The sequence below is a fragment of the Lissotriton helveticus genome, chromosome 10 (genome assembly GCF_964261635.1).
Source record: "Lissotriton helveticus chromosome 10, aLisHel1.1, whole genome shotgun sequence".
NCBI classification, from domain to species: domain Eukaryota; kingdom Metazoa; phylum Chordata; class Amphibia; order Caudata; family Salamandridae; genus Lissotriton; species Lissotriton helveticus.
Window position 1 is genome coordinate 1137038818 of NC_136071.1, and position 22098 is coordinate 1137060915.

General features: G+C 43.5%; 1 protein-coding gene across 1 annotated transcript in view; it reads left to right on the plus strand.

The window, feature by feature from the left end:
* Positions 1–22098, plus strand: part of GADL1 (glutamate decarboxylase like 1) — a 654887-nt gene that overhangs the window by 330251 nt on the left and 302538 nt on the right. Inside the window, exon 12 of the mRNA XM_078663939.1 lies at positions 7603–7802. Coding sequence (XP_078520065.1) covers positions 7603–7802 — 200 coding nt within the window. The remainder of the gene's footprint in view (positions 1–7602; positions 7803–22098) is intronic.

The window sequence follows — 22098 nt, forward strand, 5'->3', positions numbered from 1 at the left end:
TAGTCGATATTATGTCCATTCTATATTTTTTACTCGATATTCTGTCCAGTCGAAATAATTGACTCGATATTATGACTGTACACCATCCCTAACACACAAAAGGTGATGAGAGGATGCTTGCAATAAGTCTTACCAATTTCAGCCGCTTGATGTAGCATTCCAACCAATCTTCTGTCCACCATGACACCTAAGTTTGGACCCAGCCCTGCTCCAAGAGGAACAGTCCATCCTGAACTGCCAGGCATTGTCCTCCGTGAACCAGAAGACAAGCAACCCAAGACTGGTTTCACCCTGACCCGGGCTCATCAGCCAGGTGCCACTTAGTTCCAGTGGCACAGTGAGTAGGGGACCCATGTCTAGGCACACCCTTGCCACTTAGGGCTGTACAAAAAACACACAAGAGGTGATGGCAGGCTGCTAGCCATAAACCTAAACACTGGCAAACACTCGTAGCAGCATTCGTACCCATTGTTCATTTTCCCACCATGCCGCAACAGTTTGTACCCAGCCATATGCAAATCAGTCTTGACCCTGCCCTAATATCAACCTGAACTGGCAGGCCAGGTTCTCTCTGAGTCGGAACACAAGCAACAAAATATAATTTTGCCCTGATTGGGGCACATCTGCCTAGTTAAGACAGACATGGTTCTAGTGCTCACTGACCTCTGGAACAAAAATATGCCCAACTAATAAGCCCTTTGCGTGCAAGCACCCTACTTCGCAAACCTTCAGTCACCCACCCTGTCCTTGGAGATGCCACCCCAACTGGACCATGAAGCCAATCACTGCAAGCAGGCAAATGATTAGCACTCTCCAATTATTCACTCGCCTATCAGTAACATACTGTCTGCATACACCTGATCATGATGTCTGTAGAAAAATAACCCCATGGACAAAGATTCAGTGATAAATCAAATACTTCATGGAAGAACAGTGTAAACAAGCAAGCCAAGTGTGCGACCATTGAACTGTGGGGGCAAAAGAACAATTTATAACTTTTTACATATAAAATGACAGCCTCTTCGAAAGGGGTTATGCAGATCACAGCAGCACCTTGAAAATTATACATTTATAGAAAATCTCTCATGAGTTCATCAATGGAATATGAGTGGCTCTATGTTAACTGCCTACTAACTTGTATTAAGTGAATTTTTAATTAATATGTAACTATGGGAATGCAATGCGATGAAAAGCTGTTAAGGGTTTCCTTGTACTCGGTCATTTACAGAAGACCTACACCTGTTGATTAAAAAACAATGTGCCTATATTGCAGCCCAGTGCTTCTCAGTGACAAGGGTAAGCGGTCCTCCAGGCAGGGAACATGCACTCATTAGAACGCTCTGGGCAAACAAAAAGAAGCTGGCATGGTGGACCAAAGCCTCCATTGATGCAGCTGTGTAGCTGGAACTGTACACAGAGGACCCTTGGTGTAAGGCTGGTGTGTGGGCCTGGAGCAGAGTAGGGATACAAGGACAATAAAGATGACCCAGTGGAATGACTCCCCAGTACTCTAGAGGTACACTGAAATGGTGATCAAGCAAGAGCTAAAGCACTGAAAAGGAAAGAGCAGAGATAACAAAAACAGAGGGCCTTACTTAGATCTCGGCAGATTGACTACTACGTCACAAATGTGACGGATATCCAAATCTCATATCCCATTTCCCCATAGTATATAATGGGGTCATAATATGGCGAATGGGATAACTGTCACGTTTGTGACAGAGTGCTCCCCTACACCAAGATTTAAATTATGACCAGAGTATTTATTTTAGCTCATAGGGAAGGTAGAGATGGAAGCCACCTTTGGGAGGATAATTAAGTCCAAGCTGGATGGAGAGACATTATCAAATTGCCTGGTGCTGGGAAGGAGAAGACAGAAAGGATGAGGTGTGATAGCCACTCCCATAGAGGCCTCTGCTCTTCCAAAGTGGAAAATGCTGTATTAGAAAGTAATATACATGTAGGTTGAGAGTCTACTTAAAGGGATATTGCACATTGTGTTGCTTTTGGAATGGCATTACAAAGTTAAATGCATAAATAGAGACTCTCGTGACATTAAAAATGGCTTGTGAAAATCCAATGGGTCCTGCCAGTTACCTTGGATGAGAAAGGAAGCACTACAGCAGATGCAAAGGAGGTTGACCTGATTACCAAAATAATCTCTAACTATGGTGGCAACTAAACAGAATTTGGAGAAGTGACTAAAAACCTCATTTAGATTATGACAGTGATCAGGCATTTGTCAGAAAAGTGGGATAACTCGTCCATCCGACTCTTGGACCTCCATTCACTGAATTATCCACAGGGAAATGTCAGTAAGTTCTACATACTAGAATATCTTTCCAGTGGGCCAACTGTTGCAGGGCCACCAGTTCCATGGATTCAGAAGGATCCTATTTGGTGCATTGTTTTTGATATTGTATTTTCCACCCTGGCACACCATGAACAGAATTGCATGGACCACCAGGAAGAATAAATATATGTCCCTGATGCATCAGGAAAAAATTCCCCATGCCTCAAGAAAATGCATTTTCCCCCAAACCCTCCTCCCACTTAGGGTATTTTGATTTAGAAATAAAAATGGCAACAGGCTCACCCAACATGCCTTTATCACAGAGTGGTCTGCAAGGATTGGGAGTGTTTGCTGAAAGTGCTGCTGTGGTTTCAGCAAAAGCTCTTTTGGGGATTCCACGCTGTTCTTGGACACTCACTGGACAATAAGCAAAATGATGGTACTTTTGTTGGATTTTGGACTTGGCTTGAGATTGCTTTGTGTGTTACATTGGGCGTTATGTTTCCACATCTGAGGCTTTTTGAATGAGAACTTGCTACTCGCATTTCTCTTCTGTCCAGCTTCCACTTATAACCCATGTTTCTGCTGTGTTTTAGGCTTAACAGATGTAGTATGAGATTTCAAAAGGAACTTTACTTAGAGGAGCAGTTTTACTTAAATGTAGATGTTTGTCTTTTACTTTGGTATGTGATAAAAAATGTTGTTTGGAAATACATTGATATATGTCCAGTACAAAAGTAAAACCGGAAATATACAAATCCTAAACATGATATAAAAAGAAAAAAGAATGGACATAGAAGAAAGACAGTATAGTTGAACATATGAAGCTAATATTGCCTCATTCAACAAGGTCAAATTCTAGCTCCCTGTCCCTATAGGTCAGTCTCACAGATGCCCATTCTGTGATGTACGAACAGGCGAGGGTAGACAGACCTGACCATGTGTCTGTGCTGTGCCATGTATCTTTAGCATGCTATAAAGTGTCTCCACCTGGTGTAATGTTAGTGTAGGAACTACATTTTGTCCCCTCTCTCAGGGACCACCGATACCAAAGCACATATATCAATTTCCTCTCTACAAAACATCCTTTTTGGTGCACTCTGCAATTCTACTAGACGGATATGTTCCTTCTTGGGAGGATGAGGCTACCCAGAGCTATATGGTCTAGAGCAGGCCTTTTCGTGAAATTCCGCTCCACTCACGGAGTTTGTAAAGTTTTCCCTACTCCATGCTCTGCTATGCGCGGAGTCCCCAAAAACGTGCAGAGTGGAGTTTTTTCCTCACTCATGCTGCCTGCATTAAGTTGATGAGTATGAGCAAGCAAAATCTTACTACAGACCACCATGTGGCGAGATTTCTCATGCGGGCGGTCGCTGATGGCTGCTGCAGCTCACATTGAGAAACCTTCCATTCACATTGAGGAAGCTGCCGCTCGAGTAAAACTTCCACTTGAGTGGCAGAAAAAATCAGCGCCCTCTTCCACTGCGCATTGTGCTGTTCACGCTGATTTTCCAGCAGGAGACAAACACCCAGCGCTAAAAATCAGCCTGAATAGCTCAAAGTAATGCACTCCGCGGCTTACGGAATGCTGCGTAGCACTGCAGAGTTTTTGGTCCATTTGTAGAGTTCTGTGTAGTCCAAGCCTAGCCTAGAGTCACACCTACCTCTCTCAGGGAATCACATACAATTTGACTGCGCCCTTGCTTTTCCAACACTACATAATTCATTTTCATTTGTGTAGTTCAAGCTGCCGCTTATATTGAGGGGTAGATTAGTTACCTAATTTGATGGATCTTAAAGCTGAGTCGCACATGAGCAGCAGGAGACCTTCAGTCGCGTGTGTCCTGCATGTGAAGTGATAGCTGTCATGTACAAAAGCTGGTGGTGCACTCTGACTGTTCTGTAGTGCACTTAACACTATGGTTTAAGGGTGCTGGGGTCTTATGTGGTAAGATGAAGAGTAGAGGATGTGGATGGAGAGGTGCATGTTTGCAACTGTTCTGTGTGGGAAGCATTGGCCTTTATGTTAGTTAGGCAGAGACATGATCCGGTCGAGTTGTTGCATGAAACTGTGATAGAGTCTCGGGGAGGTGCATCAGCTGGGAGATGTGCACATACATGAACACTATTCCTTACCCATGTGGCTATACTGGAGGGTTGTCAGATTGACATCCCCTACACCTTAGCCAGGATACAAAGCTGTAGACAATATAATACCCAGAATCCTATCCTTCCTTACAATTTGGAGGGAATATCCATCTTTTAACAGACTTTCTTCAATAAGAAGTGGTCCTCAAGGACATTCAGATAGTATATTTACTAGTTTGCCTGCTCGAATTGGGGAAAATGATGCTGCAGGCCTTAGTAAGACCTGGAACTTGTATGAATAATGATTATATTCCTCCAAGAGCATGATGTGCTGTATGCATGGCCTTAAAGGATATTCAGAAGGGCACTGCTGGTGAGTGAATGGCTTCCATGACAGATGCCATGTCATTCCAGATGCAGAGATTGAACAGGAGAATTCCACATAATTCCTCTGAAACCGACTCGATGGGAGATATGGGTTGGTGAGTCATTCGTCAAAGTCAAGGTCTAAGAGCACGAGCATAGTGGCAGCTTGAACTTTGAAGATGAAATCTCATGAACGGAGGGTACCAAAAGAGGATTTCATAACAAAATGTACCTGGCTCCAAACATCAGTCGGGCATCCATGATGCCTCCAAGGCCTTTTACGGATTCTGATAGGGCAAAAGGGAACTCAAATCCACTGACCAGTGATGGAATGTGTTGAAAAGGTGGTTAGCTCACTGATCAAACCCAGATGACATTTCACACCAGAAGGTACACCTTTTATCAAATATTGCTCCCTCAGTGTGGAAGGTGCATTTTGCTGCACTCTACACTAGTCCTGTGACTGACACCCCTGAATATTTAGATAGGACCGGGATATTAGAGCCAGATGGTCCTCTTTGGACTTCCCCAGTCCTAGGCCTCCCGCACGAGTGTCGACTGCGGGGGGCCTCGGGCTTGGGACACCAGACAGACCAGTGGGATATCGGGGCGAGGGTGGCCTCTGGAAGTGTTGTGAGTATCTCACTCAAGGAGGTAGAATTTGCAATTACTAGGCAACTCCCTAATAAAGCACCAGGCCTTGACAGGATACCAGGTGATCTCTTTCGCTCTCAGCCAAAAATGTGGGCACCGTACTTGGCCGTATTGTTTAATGCAGTCCTCTTGGGAGCCAAGTTACCGGATACCTGGGCGGGGGCTGAGATCGTCCCCATTTTTAAGAAGGGCTGCCCTTTAGTCCCCTCAAATTATAGGCCGATTAGTCTCCTGGATACCACTCAGAAGCTAATGGGCCGGATTCTTCTGGATAGAATACTGGGATGGGCGGAGGAGCATAAAGTAATGACTACCCTCCAGGCCGGCTTTAGATCCGGGATCTCGACCCTGGACCAACTTTTGAGGCTGCAGGTCCTTTTTTGGAAGACAGTAAATGTTGAGAGTGGCAGCCTCTACCTGGTCTTCGTAGACCTGCGTGCTGCTTTCGACCTTGTGCCCAGGGAGAGTTTATGGAGGGTTTTGAAAGATCTAGACCTCCCGCCCTATCTGTTAGATGTCCTGAAGCGTTTCCATGCAGGGAACTATGCCCAGGTCAGGTGCGGGAAGAACGGGGAATTATCAGCCCGCTTCCCAGTAACTAAAGGCATACGCCAAGGCTGTGCCCTGGCACCTACACTTTTTAGTCTCTATATAAATGGCTTGGTGGGTGAACTAGACAACGTCAGGGATAGTGATGCCCCTTGGTTGGCGTCAGGTTGGGTGCCTGCTCTGATGTTCGCAGATGACACTTTATTGTTGTCTCGAACATCAACAGGCATCCAGCGGGTCTTGGATGGTTTTGTATCATTCTGCACCTCGCGGGGACTCGAGATTAATCTAGAGAAGACGAAATTCATGATCTTCGGTCCCCCGAAACGCACCCGTCCTAGCCCTGTATTAAATGGCACCCCGCTTGAAAGGGTGAGAACCTTTGTATACCTGGGTGTCACCCTGACTGAATATTTCTGCTGGGGCCCACAGGTAGCTAAGTCTGCCCTGAGGCTTTCGCAGATCGTAGGGGGTATTCGCAAGTTCCAGAGTACAACCCAATTCAAGCCAGTCTCCCTAGCGCTTGAAATCTACGGTGCACAAGCCAGACCAGCTGTAATGTATGGTGCAGAGCTGTGGGGTCATACGCGTATATCAAGTCTCCTCAGTGTTGAGCAGGCCTTTATGAGGAACTTGATTGGCCTCCCCCAGAGTACTCCGCTCATACCCTTGAGACTAGATCTGGGTTTAGAGCCCATTTCAGAACTGTTAGCGGCTCGACCTCTCCTGTATTGGAGAAGGCTCTGGACAGTACTAGAGCTTGATGATTATAGAGCTGAGTTCTCCGCAGTTTGGGGGCGGCTGAAGAGCAAAAATATACCCTGGTTATCCCATATTAAAGCTGTTGTATACCAAATAGGTTTGCCCCAATTATGGGAGACCCCAGAGGAGAGTTGTCCAGCGGTCCGGAGAACTGAGCTGCTGGCCTCCCTGAGACAGTATAATCTAGGTTTGCTGCATTGTTCGTCAACTATGGGCAAGTTGTCTACACAATTTCTGCAGGTTAAACTTGTGCCCAGGAGGGAGGAATTCATGGATTTAATACAACCTCCCACTGCAAGAAAACTATATACACAATTAAGACACGGCTGTTTGTCGATTGGGGCATTGATTTGCAAATGGGCGGGACGAGAAGAGGGAATCTGCCCAGTTTGCAACAACAGTAAAGAAGATATGGTTCATGCCTTGTTCTTCTGCCCTGCCTACAGTGAAATACGGAGATCTTGGCTGGCTCCGTTGTGTAGGAATTTGGGCTTAAAACAATGTGCCCAGGCTTGTAGAATTTTAAGATTTGATACTTCACCCCCTATTGTGTTCTCGGTCTCCCGCTTTTTATATGGTATGTGGCGTAGAAGGTATACTCTGATTAATCGTGTTAAATTGTGATTAATTGAATTGACTGTCATCCTTCATTTGATAACTTATTGTTTAATAAAAATTTTTTAACTAAGGTTTTTAACTATTTATGTATTCTATGTAGTTTATCTTGCATGTACATATTTTATTTGTGCTTTTATGGCCTTTGGCCGAAATAAAGTTATCAAATTGAATTGGTACACCTTCCTTGCTTAGGAATACCTCAATTCCAGTTATTTAGTTCAGAAAAATGATTTTATGCACTTAATGAAAGGTTTTGCCTTCTTCTTTTACAGAACCTCCTTCAAAGATGTCACTCAGCAAACGCCTCTTACCTGTTCCAGAAGGACAAGTTCTATGATGTCAAGTACGATACAGGGGACAAGTCTGTCCAGTGCAGCAGACGCGCCGATGCCTTCAAATTCTGGCTTACTTGGAAGGCCATTGGCACTGCTGGTCTCGAAGAAAGGGTGAACCGGGCCCTTGCATTATCAAGGTACAATCCCCCAAACAGTAGCTACTGTGTTTACAAGGCATAGTGTTACCATAGTGGAACATCTAAATTGGGGGAGAGAGTTCACAGCGGTTTGAGATAGTTCTGGGCAAGACTTTTAATACTTGTCTGAGGTCAAGTTATTAGAGTTACAAAACTGATATCCTTGGGCATAGTGTCATGGAATCTGTTGTTCATGTTGAATTTGGGTCAGATGTTGCTTCTGGTTCATTGGAGACAAATTGTGTCTCTCTTCGTGGCAGAAAATAGCTGGTGTGAGCGTGTGAGTTTTTTTTACTTGTAGGTTCTGGCTCTTTTGTCCAGTGTTTATTTAGCTATTTGTTTAACACCAGGAAGCAATAAGTTGCCACTAGGAGCCAGTTTGCACATTGATGCAGTAGCCAACATGCTGTGGCTGTCACTGGCTCTATGACCAGGTTTATCCAAGACTAGTGGCAATATCTTCAGTTAGATGGGGTTCCTGACACAGCTGCAAAGGTGTTATTGTATTGTCACACCAACAAAGTACCTTATATGTTTCCCCTTACGAAGAGCTAGCCTTGAGTGATCGATGATGCAAAACTAGCTCTGTCACCTTCAAAGCTGAATAACGGGTAAGCGATTTGGTTGAAAGACAAGGCTCAACGGCCAACACAGGCATATCAGGAATCGATATACAATGAAAATAGAGCTCTGACTTGTAAGGATAGTGACGGCAAAAACAATCAGTAGAAGTCAAGGAAAGATGGTGATCCTGAGTATACACCATAAGGTCTGGGATATTCCTTATTTGAGTCCCAGGGACTAAAACATCTGCCTTACTGAGGTCTCAAAAAGCTATCTCTTCAAACCAGGGCCTCGTATACTCTCCTGCAGACTGGCCAAAGTCTGGGTCTCAGTATTTCAAGAGATCCCCGCAGCACAGGATTCACGTACCTGCTCAGCAATATCTCAGCACATTTCTTATTATATTTAACTCACTTTGTTGCACTTAAACATTGGGTGTTGAGTGGCTGAGTATATCAAGTAAGAGTAAACATATTACATATTTAAAACATCCATGCATGGCATGGGTAAAGATAAATGTCATAAGCCTCTCTCTTTATTTTCTGATCAACTAAAGGATCCATTGGGCAAACATTTTCTCGAATATAGAAGCATCATTCTGATTGTTGTTGGCTCAAATGTAGGTGCAAATCATGTCATACATCATATATTGATTTTGGAAGCCAATGTACACATGAAGTGCGAATGTCTACTTCTGTTTTGTCTTCACTCTCTTGCTCTCCAGATATCCATTAAAATATTATTTGTAAACATTGACCTATATCTCAAACAACTTTTTTTTGTTTTATCCATGTCACTAATCAAACATGCCCATCTGATGTTTATAGACTAATAGCTTTGTGGGTCAAATAATTGTCTACTTGAGTGATGTTTCAGCTCAACATGTTCCCATTGGTTATGTGATGTCCTTCAACAGCAGTGAAGAAGTAAGTGTCAGTCCACAAAGAAGGATTATTTCAACACTGTACAGAATGTTGGAATACTTTTCATAGTCCGATGACAGGTTGGTGATGACCTCCAAAGGGTTCTTCTTGGATCTACATGAGCTTGTCTTTGATCACGACACCTATAACTCAGTGAGCGGTCCATAAATTAACAAGCCAATTTCACACTTCTGCTCGGCTTCCCCTTGAGGGCATGAACACGCTTGCAAATGCCTCTCATATTAAACTTACAGGTGCACGAAATGTGCAACATTGCCTTTTGACAACTTTGTGAAATTTTGTTTAAAACTTCACTGACTTTGCCAACTTCATGAAGTTGACAGAGGATTTTTAAAGTCTTTCAAAATGGTTTTGTAGCAAAGAATCTAGCGAAACCACCTTCTTTTGAAGAGGAATTCTCTTGCAAAAGGCTTTTGAGGGATGAACCTTGTTACATTAATCTTTTTTGTAGGAATAAATTCCCCAGATATACAGTTACAAAGGTGAGAAACTTTGCACCTTTTCTGGTAAATATCATAATTTTGCACATTCACAATCAAAAAGGCAATGTCCGTCTCTGTCCCATTAAAACAATAATGACAGGGGAAGATTGCACATTTGCAGGTATTAGTAAAGGGCACTTCAAGGGTCGTCCTACCTTAAGATACCATTCCTTGCAGTGGAATACTTGAAAGTGGAGCCCAAATTTAACTCATGGTCCATCAGTGTATCTACGATTCGCGCCAGAGGAACATTGTCATGCTTCCACTGATATTATTCAGCATCTGTGATCTGAGGGCCTCATTTATGAATAGTGACGCATCGCTGCGTGAAAACATTGATGCGTCACTTTTCATTGTGCCCTCTTTGTAACATCAATGATGCGTCATATTTACAGTATGATGCATCGTGTCAAAAGGAGTTACAGATACGTCAGTATTTGTGACGTATCTGTAGGCACAAAAATTACACATTGCTGGAGTGTGTCACAAAAGTGACGCAACTCCATCAAAGGGTCATTTCACATGGGCAAGTCCCAAGTTAAATGTGCCTGCGTCAGTTTTACAACTGCCATGAGGCAGGCGTAAGATATTCACGCATTTGCGTCCTAGAAGTGGCTCTGTGAACTCTCATAGATTTCACTGCGTCACTTCTACGAGGCTTACTTGCATCAAAACTCCCCCCATGCATACATTATACCTGGTGCAGGTATGATGTAGCGCAGGGGTCTACAAAGTGGGGCATCGACCGAGATGCGTCACTTTGTAAATATGTTCCAACATGGCGCATTTTTTACCCTGCTGGGGCGGCACAAAAAGTGACGCCCCGGCAGCGCAAAAGTGACGCAATGGCTCATACATAAGCCCCTGAGTCTTTAGGGTCAGAAAATGTAAATCCTTAGCATACCTACATGTCCAAATTTCTCTCCTCCTCTCCTCCTCTCCCCACCTTAAGCAATGTTGCATAAATAACCTTTTTATGTGAGCTAGGAAACATCGTCTAATGCAACAATTAGCAGAAGCGGGTAACTGTCCCAAAGAGCTTTTTAAAATTCTGCAGAATTTTATAAAACCCGCCGCATGTGAGAGCTCTGACGATTTTTCGCAGACTCTATGCGATGAAATCTCGCTATTCTTCGAGGAAAAAATAAATACTATCTATGGAAGAATAGTGGCAGCTAACAACAACATGGGTGATACCGATAAGCCCCTACCCCCGATCCCGCCAAAGCACAACAAACATCCGCTGCTATCTATTCCTCCAATTGACAATGCAGAGCTCCTTTCCCTTATCGCCCATATTAAATCTGGATCTCCATATGACCTCCTCCCTGCCAAGATGGTTGCCCCTCTGATTTCTCTCTTGGGACCCTCCATACAGAGTGTTATTAACATCTCTCTCGTGAAAGGACAGGTCCCGGCAGACTGGAAAAACGCGGTGGTAAACCCAATAAGGAAAAAAGCGGCTTCTCCATGGACAGACCTCTCAAACCTGCGTCCCATTTCACTTCTGCCTTACATCGTCAAAATAGCAGAGAAGCACGTGAACACCTATCTATCAGGACATCTAGAAGCGACGGAGGGCCTGGACTACTCGCAATCTGGGTTCAGGCCTAACCACAGCACCGAATCAGCCCTCCAAACAGTGACCAATAACATCAAAATGGCACTGGATGAGGGCAGTTCTATGATTCTGGTGCTGTTGGATCTCTCCGCCGCTTTTGATACGGTGTCTCACACGGTGCTCCTCGATCGCTTAAAGGACGTAGGTTTGGAAGGAGTGGCTCTGTCATGGATGAAAAGTTTCCTATCTGGTCGCTCCCAAGAAGTTTGGCTGGGCTCGCACAAATCCACCTATAGGGAGCTCAAAAAGGGAGTGCCACATGGCTCATGTTTAAGCCCGACACTTTTCAATGTGTATGTGGCCCCCTTGGCCAACTTAGCAAGATCATTGGGGTTTACCCCGGTGTCGTACGCCGACGACACCCAACTCCTCTTTCCTTTTAAAAATCTGACCCCTGCAATAAAAAGATCATTTGCAGATGGAATGAGAGCAATATCAGAGTGGATGTCATCAAACTGTCTTCAATGCAACGTAGGGAAAACAGAGGTCATGCTGTTTGGACAAGCGGCAATACACTGGTCACCTGAATGGTGGCCCTCAGAATTAAGTCCTGTTCCCAGCCCTAAGAGTACGGCAAAAAACTTGGGAGTGTTATTAGATCAGACACTCACTTTTAAAGATCACGTAAACCAGGTGGCTGGTACCTGCTTTCGGGCAATTGGGATGCTAAGAAGAGTGTTTCCCTATCTGCCAGATTGCCACAGGAAAACACTTGTGCAGGCGCTAGTCATCAGCAGAGTGGATTACTGTAACGGTCTTCTTTTAGGAGCCAACGAAGGACAACTTAATAAGTTACAAGTAATCCAAAATACGGCAGCAAGGAGAGTCCTGAATGTTCCCCCTAGGACTCCTTCCTGCCCCCTGCTGACTAGACTCCACTGGTTACCGGTGAGGAAACGAGTACAGTTTAAGACTCTATGTACCATTCACAAAAGTGTGATAGGCGAAGGCCCAAAATATTTGGCCAAAATCTTTCAGCCACACGTTCCTAGGCGCTCTCTGCGTTCTAGCAATCAACAGCTATTGCAGATACCTAGAATAAAGAAGTCTAGACAAGGAGGCCGAGCGCTGGCTCATGTGGGACCAGTGCTCTGGAACTCTCTACCTCTTGAGCTGAGATCACTCACTAGTCACTTGACTTTCCGGAAGACCTTAAAAACACACTTATTTACCAGCAACTAATTTCTTCCCTTGTAAGATGTAATATCCCTTTTGAATAAGACCATCTGGAGCTATATTCTTACTGGCAAAGCGCGGAGATACCCCTTTGGGGGTCTATTCAGGCGCTATACAAGAATATAAAATAAATAAAATAAAATTATAAACAGTCCTGAAATCGTATTTCTTGCTTGAATTAAGGCACTGTTTCCTAATGTCAAAATGTCATAATCTCTGACTAAAGATGTTCCTCTGCTTAAAGCGTTCTGCAGCTCTTTGGGCTGGGTTTGCGCTAAATAAGTCCACAAATAAATTGAAATAAATTACAGGTTTCTCCCTGAAACATAACATAGAAGCTAATTGTTCTGATTCTGTGACTGGTGGCATATGGCAATTTGTTCCCCTAATTTCTGCATCCTCTGATAGGAAGACAGTGACTACATTACTCTGCAAACTTCTATAAATGCTTTAATTTTCACTTTGAAGACACATCATATTCTGAGGAATTTCTTTACTAGTGGTTAAATGCCAAATGTGATGCAATAATTTGCTTCCTTTAGCTTGTACTACAGTATTTTGGCACAAATAGACCTTAGAAGACACAAAGGGCCCTATTACGAGTCTGGCGGTCCGAGGTCCGCCAGACTCATGGTGACAGATCCAGCCACCGCCGCACTGGCTGTCTGACCCCCCATTAGGAGTTGGGCAATTGGACTGCCCTGGGACCACCAGCTCCGCTAGTCAATCACCGTTCCCTGGTGTTAGGACAGTGGTCAGAGGCCGCAATATACTTGGTGGGACCGTCACGGTCCGGCCAAGCATGTTACAAGTTTCCTCTCCTCCAGGGTTTACATCGAGGTTCTTCCTCCATGTAAACCCTGGAGGAGAGGAAACAAAATGCCGCTGTGCCTCAACTGCATGGATGCATACAGGAGGGCATAACATGTGCACACAGAGGGGCATAACATGTGCCCCCCAGTGTGCATGCACATAGGTTACTGCACGGCAACAGTCGTTCGAGTCCATGCTGTGCAGGAACCTTGTAGTGCGGTCCTATTGCGGTGTCGTTTTCAAAGGCACTGCAGCCTTTAAAAGATGCACCACCATGGGACTGCAGTGCCACCTGCCTGACAGACTACAGAAAAGTCGAAATCCAGCAGGCTGGGGGTGGCGAACGTTGGCGAAGCGGTGGTGCAGCGGTTTTGTACCACTCCTCCAAAAGTCGGAATCTAGCCCTTAGTATGGGCTCTACCTAAATACTTCTTCCCCCTAGTTATGTGGACAATGAGAATTGACATACAAAGGAATTGTGTCTCTTTGGAAGGTACCTAGCAGTAATGTCCCATGGTCATAGTTCCATGAACCACCTGAAACTCTACACTGCACCATGCCCTTTTAACAGAGACATGCCAGCCATTTAGTTTTCTACAAAATGCTTTAGGTACACAATGCTGATGTAGTCCTCGCTGACACCACTGATCACATGGGTGGTGCTGTACTGAGAGGTTCTAGGTGACCTCTGCTCTCCTCGTCTGAAAAGGACTCTCCCAAAGTTAATTAAAGAAGTGAGGCTCTTCTGGTCCAGGAAAAGAGAAAAGTAATGCATCAACCACATGGTCTTCACAGGACTGCCTCTAGGTAAGGTCATCTTGGATAAATATTAGGCAGCATTGGTTGCAGGTGGGTTTGGCTGTTGCTGAGCAGCTGTAGCAAATGACTAGTAAAAACAAGATTATTAGCATTCTTGTAAAGCACTGTCTGCATCAAACTACACTAAAAGTGCATCCTATAGAAAGCACCAAATTCAGCATGAAACTACACTAATTAACAGGAATCTATACACATCCATCATACTTAAACTCGGTGGATGGTACATCAATCCACATTGAAATTCACATAAGTGCTCGTCCACACAGGTGACCCAGCCTCGTTATAAAGGGGCATATATGCAAACACATTTACTGGTCACAACCCCTGTGGTTCAGTAAATTGCAAGGTTTGCAAGCAGTAAATGTATTTTTCAAATGTATTAAAACCCATTAAGTGATTTGATAACTGGTCAACCAATCCCTTAATTGGTTTAAAAAATCATATCACATCGGTATTTGGAAGGCACATGTGTGGGTGTCCCTACCAAATACCAATTCCTCATGTATGTAGTAACATTTTGCGACAGAAGTGGCAAATCCCTGGGACCACTGCCTGCTCTTAAAAATAGTTTTCAATTTTTAAAAAATGTAGCCCTTTTTCTTTCAAGGAAAATTACCTCAATTTAATAACAAAAATGGCTTAATTTAAAAGCATGCACTGACATGGAAGTCTGCTGAGCCCAATATATCACCATTCCTGTGATGACAAGAAAATCATAGTGGGTCGCAATGTGCAACCTACGTCAGTTAAATTCAAGAGGTATGCTGGATTCCAATGCATTACGATTCAGATTTTTAAGAACCAACCTATTAGTTTGCATAGCATTCCTCATGCTGTTACCCAGCATGAGGAATGCTATGCAGCCTTGTTAAAACCACAAGCATAAACAGTAGGGCCAAAGGACAAGACCTATTGGCCTTGCCAGTGCTTGTTTCAAACGTGTTTTAGGGAAGAACCCAAGCTGCTTTGCATTCCCTTTGTGGTATTCAGATATGCTGCCTTCAAAAGCTCGCGATAGCCCGCAAATGTGTTTCCACTCCACCAGTTCCAAAGTTCACCAGTTCCCACTGACAAAGCTCCACAAATTATTCTAATTTTCTGTGGAAACGTCATTCCATCCTAGATGTCCTAACTCTCTTGTTGAACGCCGCTTGGTTGTCTTTCCTTAATTCTCTTTCCCGAGCTTCTTATGTGCCTACATTATTTGCTTTAAGTGCAGAAAGTTTAATTGGTTGTATCTCAAAGAGAATGGGGTCATTGGCTGGGAGCTCTCAAGGGATCACCCAGGTTTCTTAGTGACACAGACATATTTTGGTTGAGCAATGACAGGTATGAAGTGCACAGGAGTAAAAACAAGAAAGAGTGAGACTGTTTTTAGTGTTCATTTTGGGATTTTCTAAAGCCCAGTGTTCCATGCTGTTTCTGCGCCTCTGAAGTTGAGCCCTTTGGGTGGCTCATAAAACTCCAAATTACCCTTAGATGCTCTTCTCTCGTAAAACAGCATGAAATTAACTGCTCTGACTTCTTGTCAGGCCCCAGGATAATGGTAACTTTTAACGCAATGTTGGAGAAGTTGAAGACGAAGCACAGCCAATTAAAGGGCAGCAGCTGTTCATTCACTGAACCGAGGAGGCGCACAGAAGACGTTCCATCACTTAATCCATCTGGACACCGTGGAGGCTTCTCAGCTCGGAAAGGGCATTTTTTTCAGAATTTAATTGAAAAAGTTAAAGTGTAGGGGCCTGATTCACAGAACTAACTTAAGACAAAATCCTAAACTTACTACCATTTTGGTAAACACAGAAGGCACTTATTCATTTTGGTATTCACTGAAGGCACTTACTCATTTTGGTATTCACAGAAGTTAGGACTCCTTACTTTAGGACTCCTAAATGCCTTCTGTGAATACCGAACGTCTTAAAGTTAGCAATTTTGTCAGTTTAGGAGTCATAAAGTTAGGAGTCCTAACTTCTGTGAATACCGAAATGAGTAAGTGCCTTCTGTGAATACCAAAATGGTTGTAAATTTAGGATTTTGTCTTAAGTTAGTTCTGTGAATCAGGCCCTACATGATGCTGTCGTAACACCTGCCCCCACATTCTGATTTAGTAACAGTCCCTGCATCAGAAACCAGATATCACATGGAACATTTGGTTGACAAACATCTCTTCTGTGCACCTGTCTCCCTCCCAAGGTGGACTCCATCTGGGGGCTGGGGGGCAAACGCCATTGCTTCTTTCCTGTTGCCACCTTCCTCTCTCTGCTCGTTGGTAGCAGAGTTTTAACTCTTCTCTGGGACTGTTGACTAAATTTGTGCGGGATATTACCCACTCTCCCCCTGAGATTATGCATAGTATCATAACAAGGAGACGTAAATTGTGCAAAATGAACTTTGTGGTAACTCGAGTGAAAATTGATTGTGAAAGCGTACTTACCCTCCAAAGTGATTCAAGATAATGTCAGGGGCTAGTTTGCCAAGAAAAAGCCTGTTGTCACACATTCTCGGCTTGTGCTGTTGTCACTGAAGACATTTTGTGCTTAAACCTGTCCTGTGCAGCAAGACATTTTGTGCTGGCTTCTTTGACCCCAGGGATCAAAGTAAGGCCGAAGTTGCATGCTGCTATAGGCGGAGGTGGTCGATGTCCCATTGAGAGGGTTGAGACGGTGGAGACACAGCATGGTGAGGTATATTCGGTATGATGAGCCTTGGTCACTCTTAGAGTTTTCAGATTGGCACCCTAAGGCCACTCCAGACAGGGGCCACCATTCCCATTGAAGACAGAGCAAAACGGATTTGCATGTAACTTGTGTCTGCCTGGAATGGCACCGTGGGCAAGAAATTATGGAGTTATATGTGGCCCAAGCAATTATCATTGATAGAGATTAATTTATGCATTCCACCAATCACTCTATTTGTTGCTTTTAAGTGAGATGGTGCAAGTGCGATGGGTGTTCCCATGCCCCCTTTGCCATTGGGCTGAGGTTGCACCTCATTGATGAGTCCCAAACAGTCTGAAAAGTTTCAGGAGTTGCCCATAACTTCTGAACCACTAGGGCTACATCTAACCTCACATCAAGTTGTTGTGCTAACTCCCTAAAAATATGAGAACAATTTCAACTTATCTGAGTGTAGTGAAAAAATAATTCAGGGGCAAGTTATTTAAGGATCAAACAACAACTCTGGTATAGAAAACCACTCCCTAAGGGCTCACTTACAGTTCCTCATAAAACCACTCATTTCAGCCCCCTCAGCACTTGGTGCCAGCCTCTTGAACTCAAACTTTTCAATCCTCTTCCAGCGAACATTACATCAACTTGCTGTTACCTGAGGTTTTACTGACTTCAAAAGGCACAGATTTTCTAAAACCATTGCTTCTGTCGTGTAAAGTCTCCCCACCCTGAAGCTCTAGCCATACGGTAACTTGGTGCCACACAAACGCATCAAATTAAACAATACCTATGAGAAGTACATATATAAATTGATAAATACATCAATAAATATGTGTGGCCACCCTACAAATGATAAAGCAGTAAGCAGCTTGCTTCCCTTCCTTATTTATTTTGGAGTAGTGTATTGTCCTCCAAAACGGTCATGATTCCTGTCCAGCTGGCCCCTGCCAGGCTCAAACTCTATCAGCGAAAATAATATTTGCTTCTCTGCTGCTCTTAAATTTTAGATAGAATATCTTCTGACAGCTTTGCTCGAGGAGAGAGCAACACCTGAATATTGACACCAGAATATCTAAATCGCATAGTCAATATTTCCTGACTACAAACAAATCGAAATAAAGAAGGTCAAGCATAGGTCTATTTTGTTTACAGTAATATCAAAACTGTAAAATATTGAAAGGTAAAATCTTCTGATATGCAACATTGGTTTCTGTATAATATTCAGTTAGATTTCTTGTTAAAGTTATATCGTTATTTATCATTAATATGTATTATACTTGTAAAAAAAAATTAAATAAAATAATTTTGAAATATATAAAAAAAGATATATAATTTATCAGATTTTTTTCTGGATGTTGTGTTTACTGAGGTATTGGGAGGGTAATGTTTTATTAAAAACTGTATTATTTTGCATCTTTGTAAACGTTTAATTGATACTCAATAATTGCCATAATATATTTTTATGGGAAATGTGTGTACATCACCCCCACCCCATCCACTATGAACCAGAAAGGGAATTTTAATGTCGTGGACACTCTGAAAGAAGTTATTAAATTAGTGAATGCTCAGTTGCGTTATCAATTATAGATATATAAGTTGATTAAAGAATGGAATGTTCATTCAAAGCACACATATGTTCATCCGTTTAATAAGGAAAGGTGACAGAAGTCCAAAGTGAGAAGAAAGAGGGCTGACACGTGTTGCTCCCGTAGTGGTGCGCAGGCCTGGGGCCTTTTCAAGGCTCAAAGTCACGGCTAGGAGAAATTCCCAGTTGAGAGTGTGGTAGTTCAGGCCATGTCAGTTGAAGTCAGTCTGCCTGTACACCGGAGCTGTAGTGGTCGTATTGGGAAAGTCTCTGTCCATCTTCCAAGTGTCAGGTGCCGGAGCCGTGTCAAATACGATAAGGCAGTCTCATGCAATTTGTGCGTCAGAAAAGAGTTTAAATCATACATAGTTTTAATATTTTGATTATATTGATTTTAAAATAAGTTAAACTGTTCAAACAGTCAATTATTTTTCATTATATTTACCAATTTATTACATTTATAATCAATAAAGAATTACTTAAAACATAAATAGCTGCCTTATTTTAATAGTAGTGGTAATTTTATTTTAGAAGTACATTTTTTTAATGTAGGAAAAATATAACTATATATATATAAAAAATATAATAATAAATATAATTAAAAAAAAAAAATATATATATATATATATATATATATATGTTGCAAGGAATATATTATTATTAATATGTAAACATTTCTAAATAGGTAGGTTATATTTTATGATTCCTTGGAACTTACAAATGAGAGTAGGATTGAATTGAAAGTTTTAAAATGTAGTTTGGGCTCTGTCAACATGATTATTTGTTGGCTGTCTAAATAGATGCAAACATCTGCAAACCTGAACTTACAGTGCAGTCAGTGTTTTGAATTATATTGAATACAAGTCTAACATTGTATTTGAATATTACTACTTACCTGTGCACCTTTACGCCACTGTCATGAATCCCCAAACACTGCAAACGTCATATTAAGCACCTACTTGTCTGTTCTTTTGACTGTAGTTGAAAAGGAAAAGAAAATCAGATGCAAAAATATCAAATCTGTATAAATTAATTGACCTTGACAGTCATTTGATTCATTGCACAGTCCATAAAGTCACTCAAACTAGATCAGTTTTAAAGGGGATAGGTTCTGTGCTGCTGGCAAGTAGGCCTGGGTGGAACACATGGAGTTCTGCTGTGCGAAATTCCATGGAGCGACCCAAAAACTCAGCGGAATTCCGCGAGCTGGCGGAGTAGCTCACCATGCCTGTCGCACTACGTTTTTGACGCTCGCCAATGCAACACATGTTCTCACACTCAATATTGCGTGCAAACAGCACCACGAGGAGAAAATCTTCTCGAGGATGCAGTCGCGGTCACTGGTGCTAGCTCGTGCTCGCTGTCTTCAGAAAAAAGGCACTGATGTGTGCGCAAGCAAGCGGGACGAGTCACACAGGCCCTCACGGGCAGTCAGAAAGTGTTGCTGGCGCACGCGGGCAGCCAGCTAATCTCGACAGTGCTTGTGAGTGCTCGGCAAGACTCGTCACGCTCGCCAGCACGCACAAAAACCCAGCTCAAGTGCGCCAACCAAAAAAAAATTCTGTTACGAGACGGAATGCAGAATTTATCGGGAATTCCATGCTCTCTGCGATGTTCCTGAATATTGCTAATTCTGCAAGCGGAGAGGAATTTTACACCCAGGCCTACTGACAAGTCCCTATGTTAAGGACAGAAGCCCTCACCTGCCATTATGTAGCATGCCTCATCATAGGTTCCCTCCTCACTCCAGACTCTAGGATTCCTGGTGTTGGCTACAACTCTTTTAAGCAATTGAGGAACTCTTTGGAGTGTGTTTTGTGTTATTTATGGCCCTATTGGAGCTACGCAGGGTAAGTGCTTATGGAATAAAACTACTGAACAATTACTTTATTCTGGTATCCCAAGGTGTAGATTAAAACTGAGAGACTTCATCCCAATTGGTGAGTGGTCCACATATTTTTGCCTGGTTCATGGCCTTACAATTATGTTCTAGGCATTCTTCAGCACCACCATTTTGTATTGTAACTCTGTCAAATTTTAGGGCTGAAGGGCTTGTCTAAGTGAGAATGATGTAAAAAGAAGATACAGAGAGTGGCTCACAGTAGTTGTGGTAGATGTCCACCATTGCAGGGGCGGAACACAGGCGCCCGCATCCCCCGCAGTGCGGGGGGCACCGAGCTGCAAGGAGCCCCCTCAGCGCAGTACTTAAGGCTGAGTGCTCCGTATTAAATCCGGAGCGGGGGGCCCTCTGTGCACATTGCAGGGGGGTCCCTTAAACTTTCGTTACGCCACTGCACTCTTGTCGTCAGTTTTAGTAAAATATATGACAGCATAGAGACAAACATAGTTAAACAAGGTGGCTTAATGATTGAAAGAGCACTGTGGTGCATACGTATATCTTGAGTGTTGCTGTTATGTATGCAGATGTCATCATTGCAGAACGCACACGTGGCACTGATGTAAAAACTCTAGTGTATCATCTTAAAATGTTTTCACAGTGTTTCATAGCTTACCCACAAAAGTTGGGTGTTTAACCTCACCTCTAGCCTTTTTGACAAACAAGAACAGGGATACATATATCAAAAAAATGAAAAAATAGAGATGAAAGAAATAAGAAAGAAAAGGTAAGGAAAGAATACTCAACGGACAGCTGCGAAACAAGAGTTGGTGTCTGCCTGACTGCTAGCTTGCCAGAGATGAGGGGACATTGTCTGTAGCCTGCGTTTTGCAGCAAGAGATGATTACCAGTCCAAGGCACCTAGAGGTCAGCTTCCCTGTCACCCATAAGAGAGGTGTGACTGTCTAGGAGAAAAGAAGTAAAGTGGGACCCCGCTGCCGTGGCCTGCAGGAGTGTGTGGGGCACGTAGACTGATCTGTGCACTCGATGGCAGCAGGCTGCAGACTTTCCTGGGACTGGCAGTTGCAATTGAGAATACCTGCATTGCCTAGCTACTAAGCCTGAAGTTGTAGGCTGTGGTTTGCAGAGATCAAGTGTGGTGTGACCTGAGCTACTGTGCCAAGTGATGGAGTGCAGCATGACCTGAGCAGCTGTGCCAAGAGATGGAGTGCTTGGGGCCCCCATGTTCTTTGGCAGGTGAATGAATGTGTCATGACCTGAACTGCTGTGTCAACAGATTAGGTGCAGCATGACCCGAGCCCCTGTGCCAAGACATACCTGATCTCGGCATGACCTTATCTGTGGACACCATACCCACTGTGAGAGGCCTACCATTGCCTCACCCTCTTCCTAGGACCCATGGAACCTGTGGCTGCAGCTTTCTGGAACTGCACATCTGGAGCGTGGCTGCAACTAACAACTCTGGGACTTTGGAGAACCAGTGCCCTACAGAGAAGCATTTGACCAACTGATCAGATGTTACCATGAAGAACGCCTGACTGATGACTGACTCATGCTGAGCCCCAGAAGCAGGGATGCTGCCAGGACTCAGTCTGATGAGCAGCCTCACATCTGGATGAGCAACTGTACAGACTGAGAAACTGTGTTCGAGGCAAAACGGCACTATAACTAATTCTTGCTACATCATGTCCAAAAGGGAGATCCACCTGAGTCACTAATAGATTCGGCCATAGGGGGGAGAGATGCCAACTGACTATAGCACCAG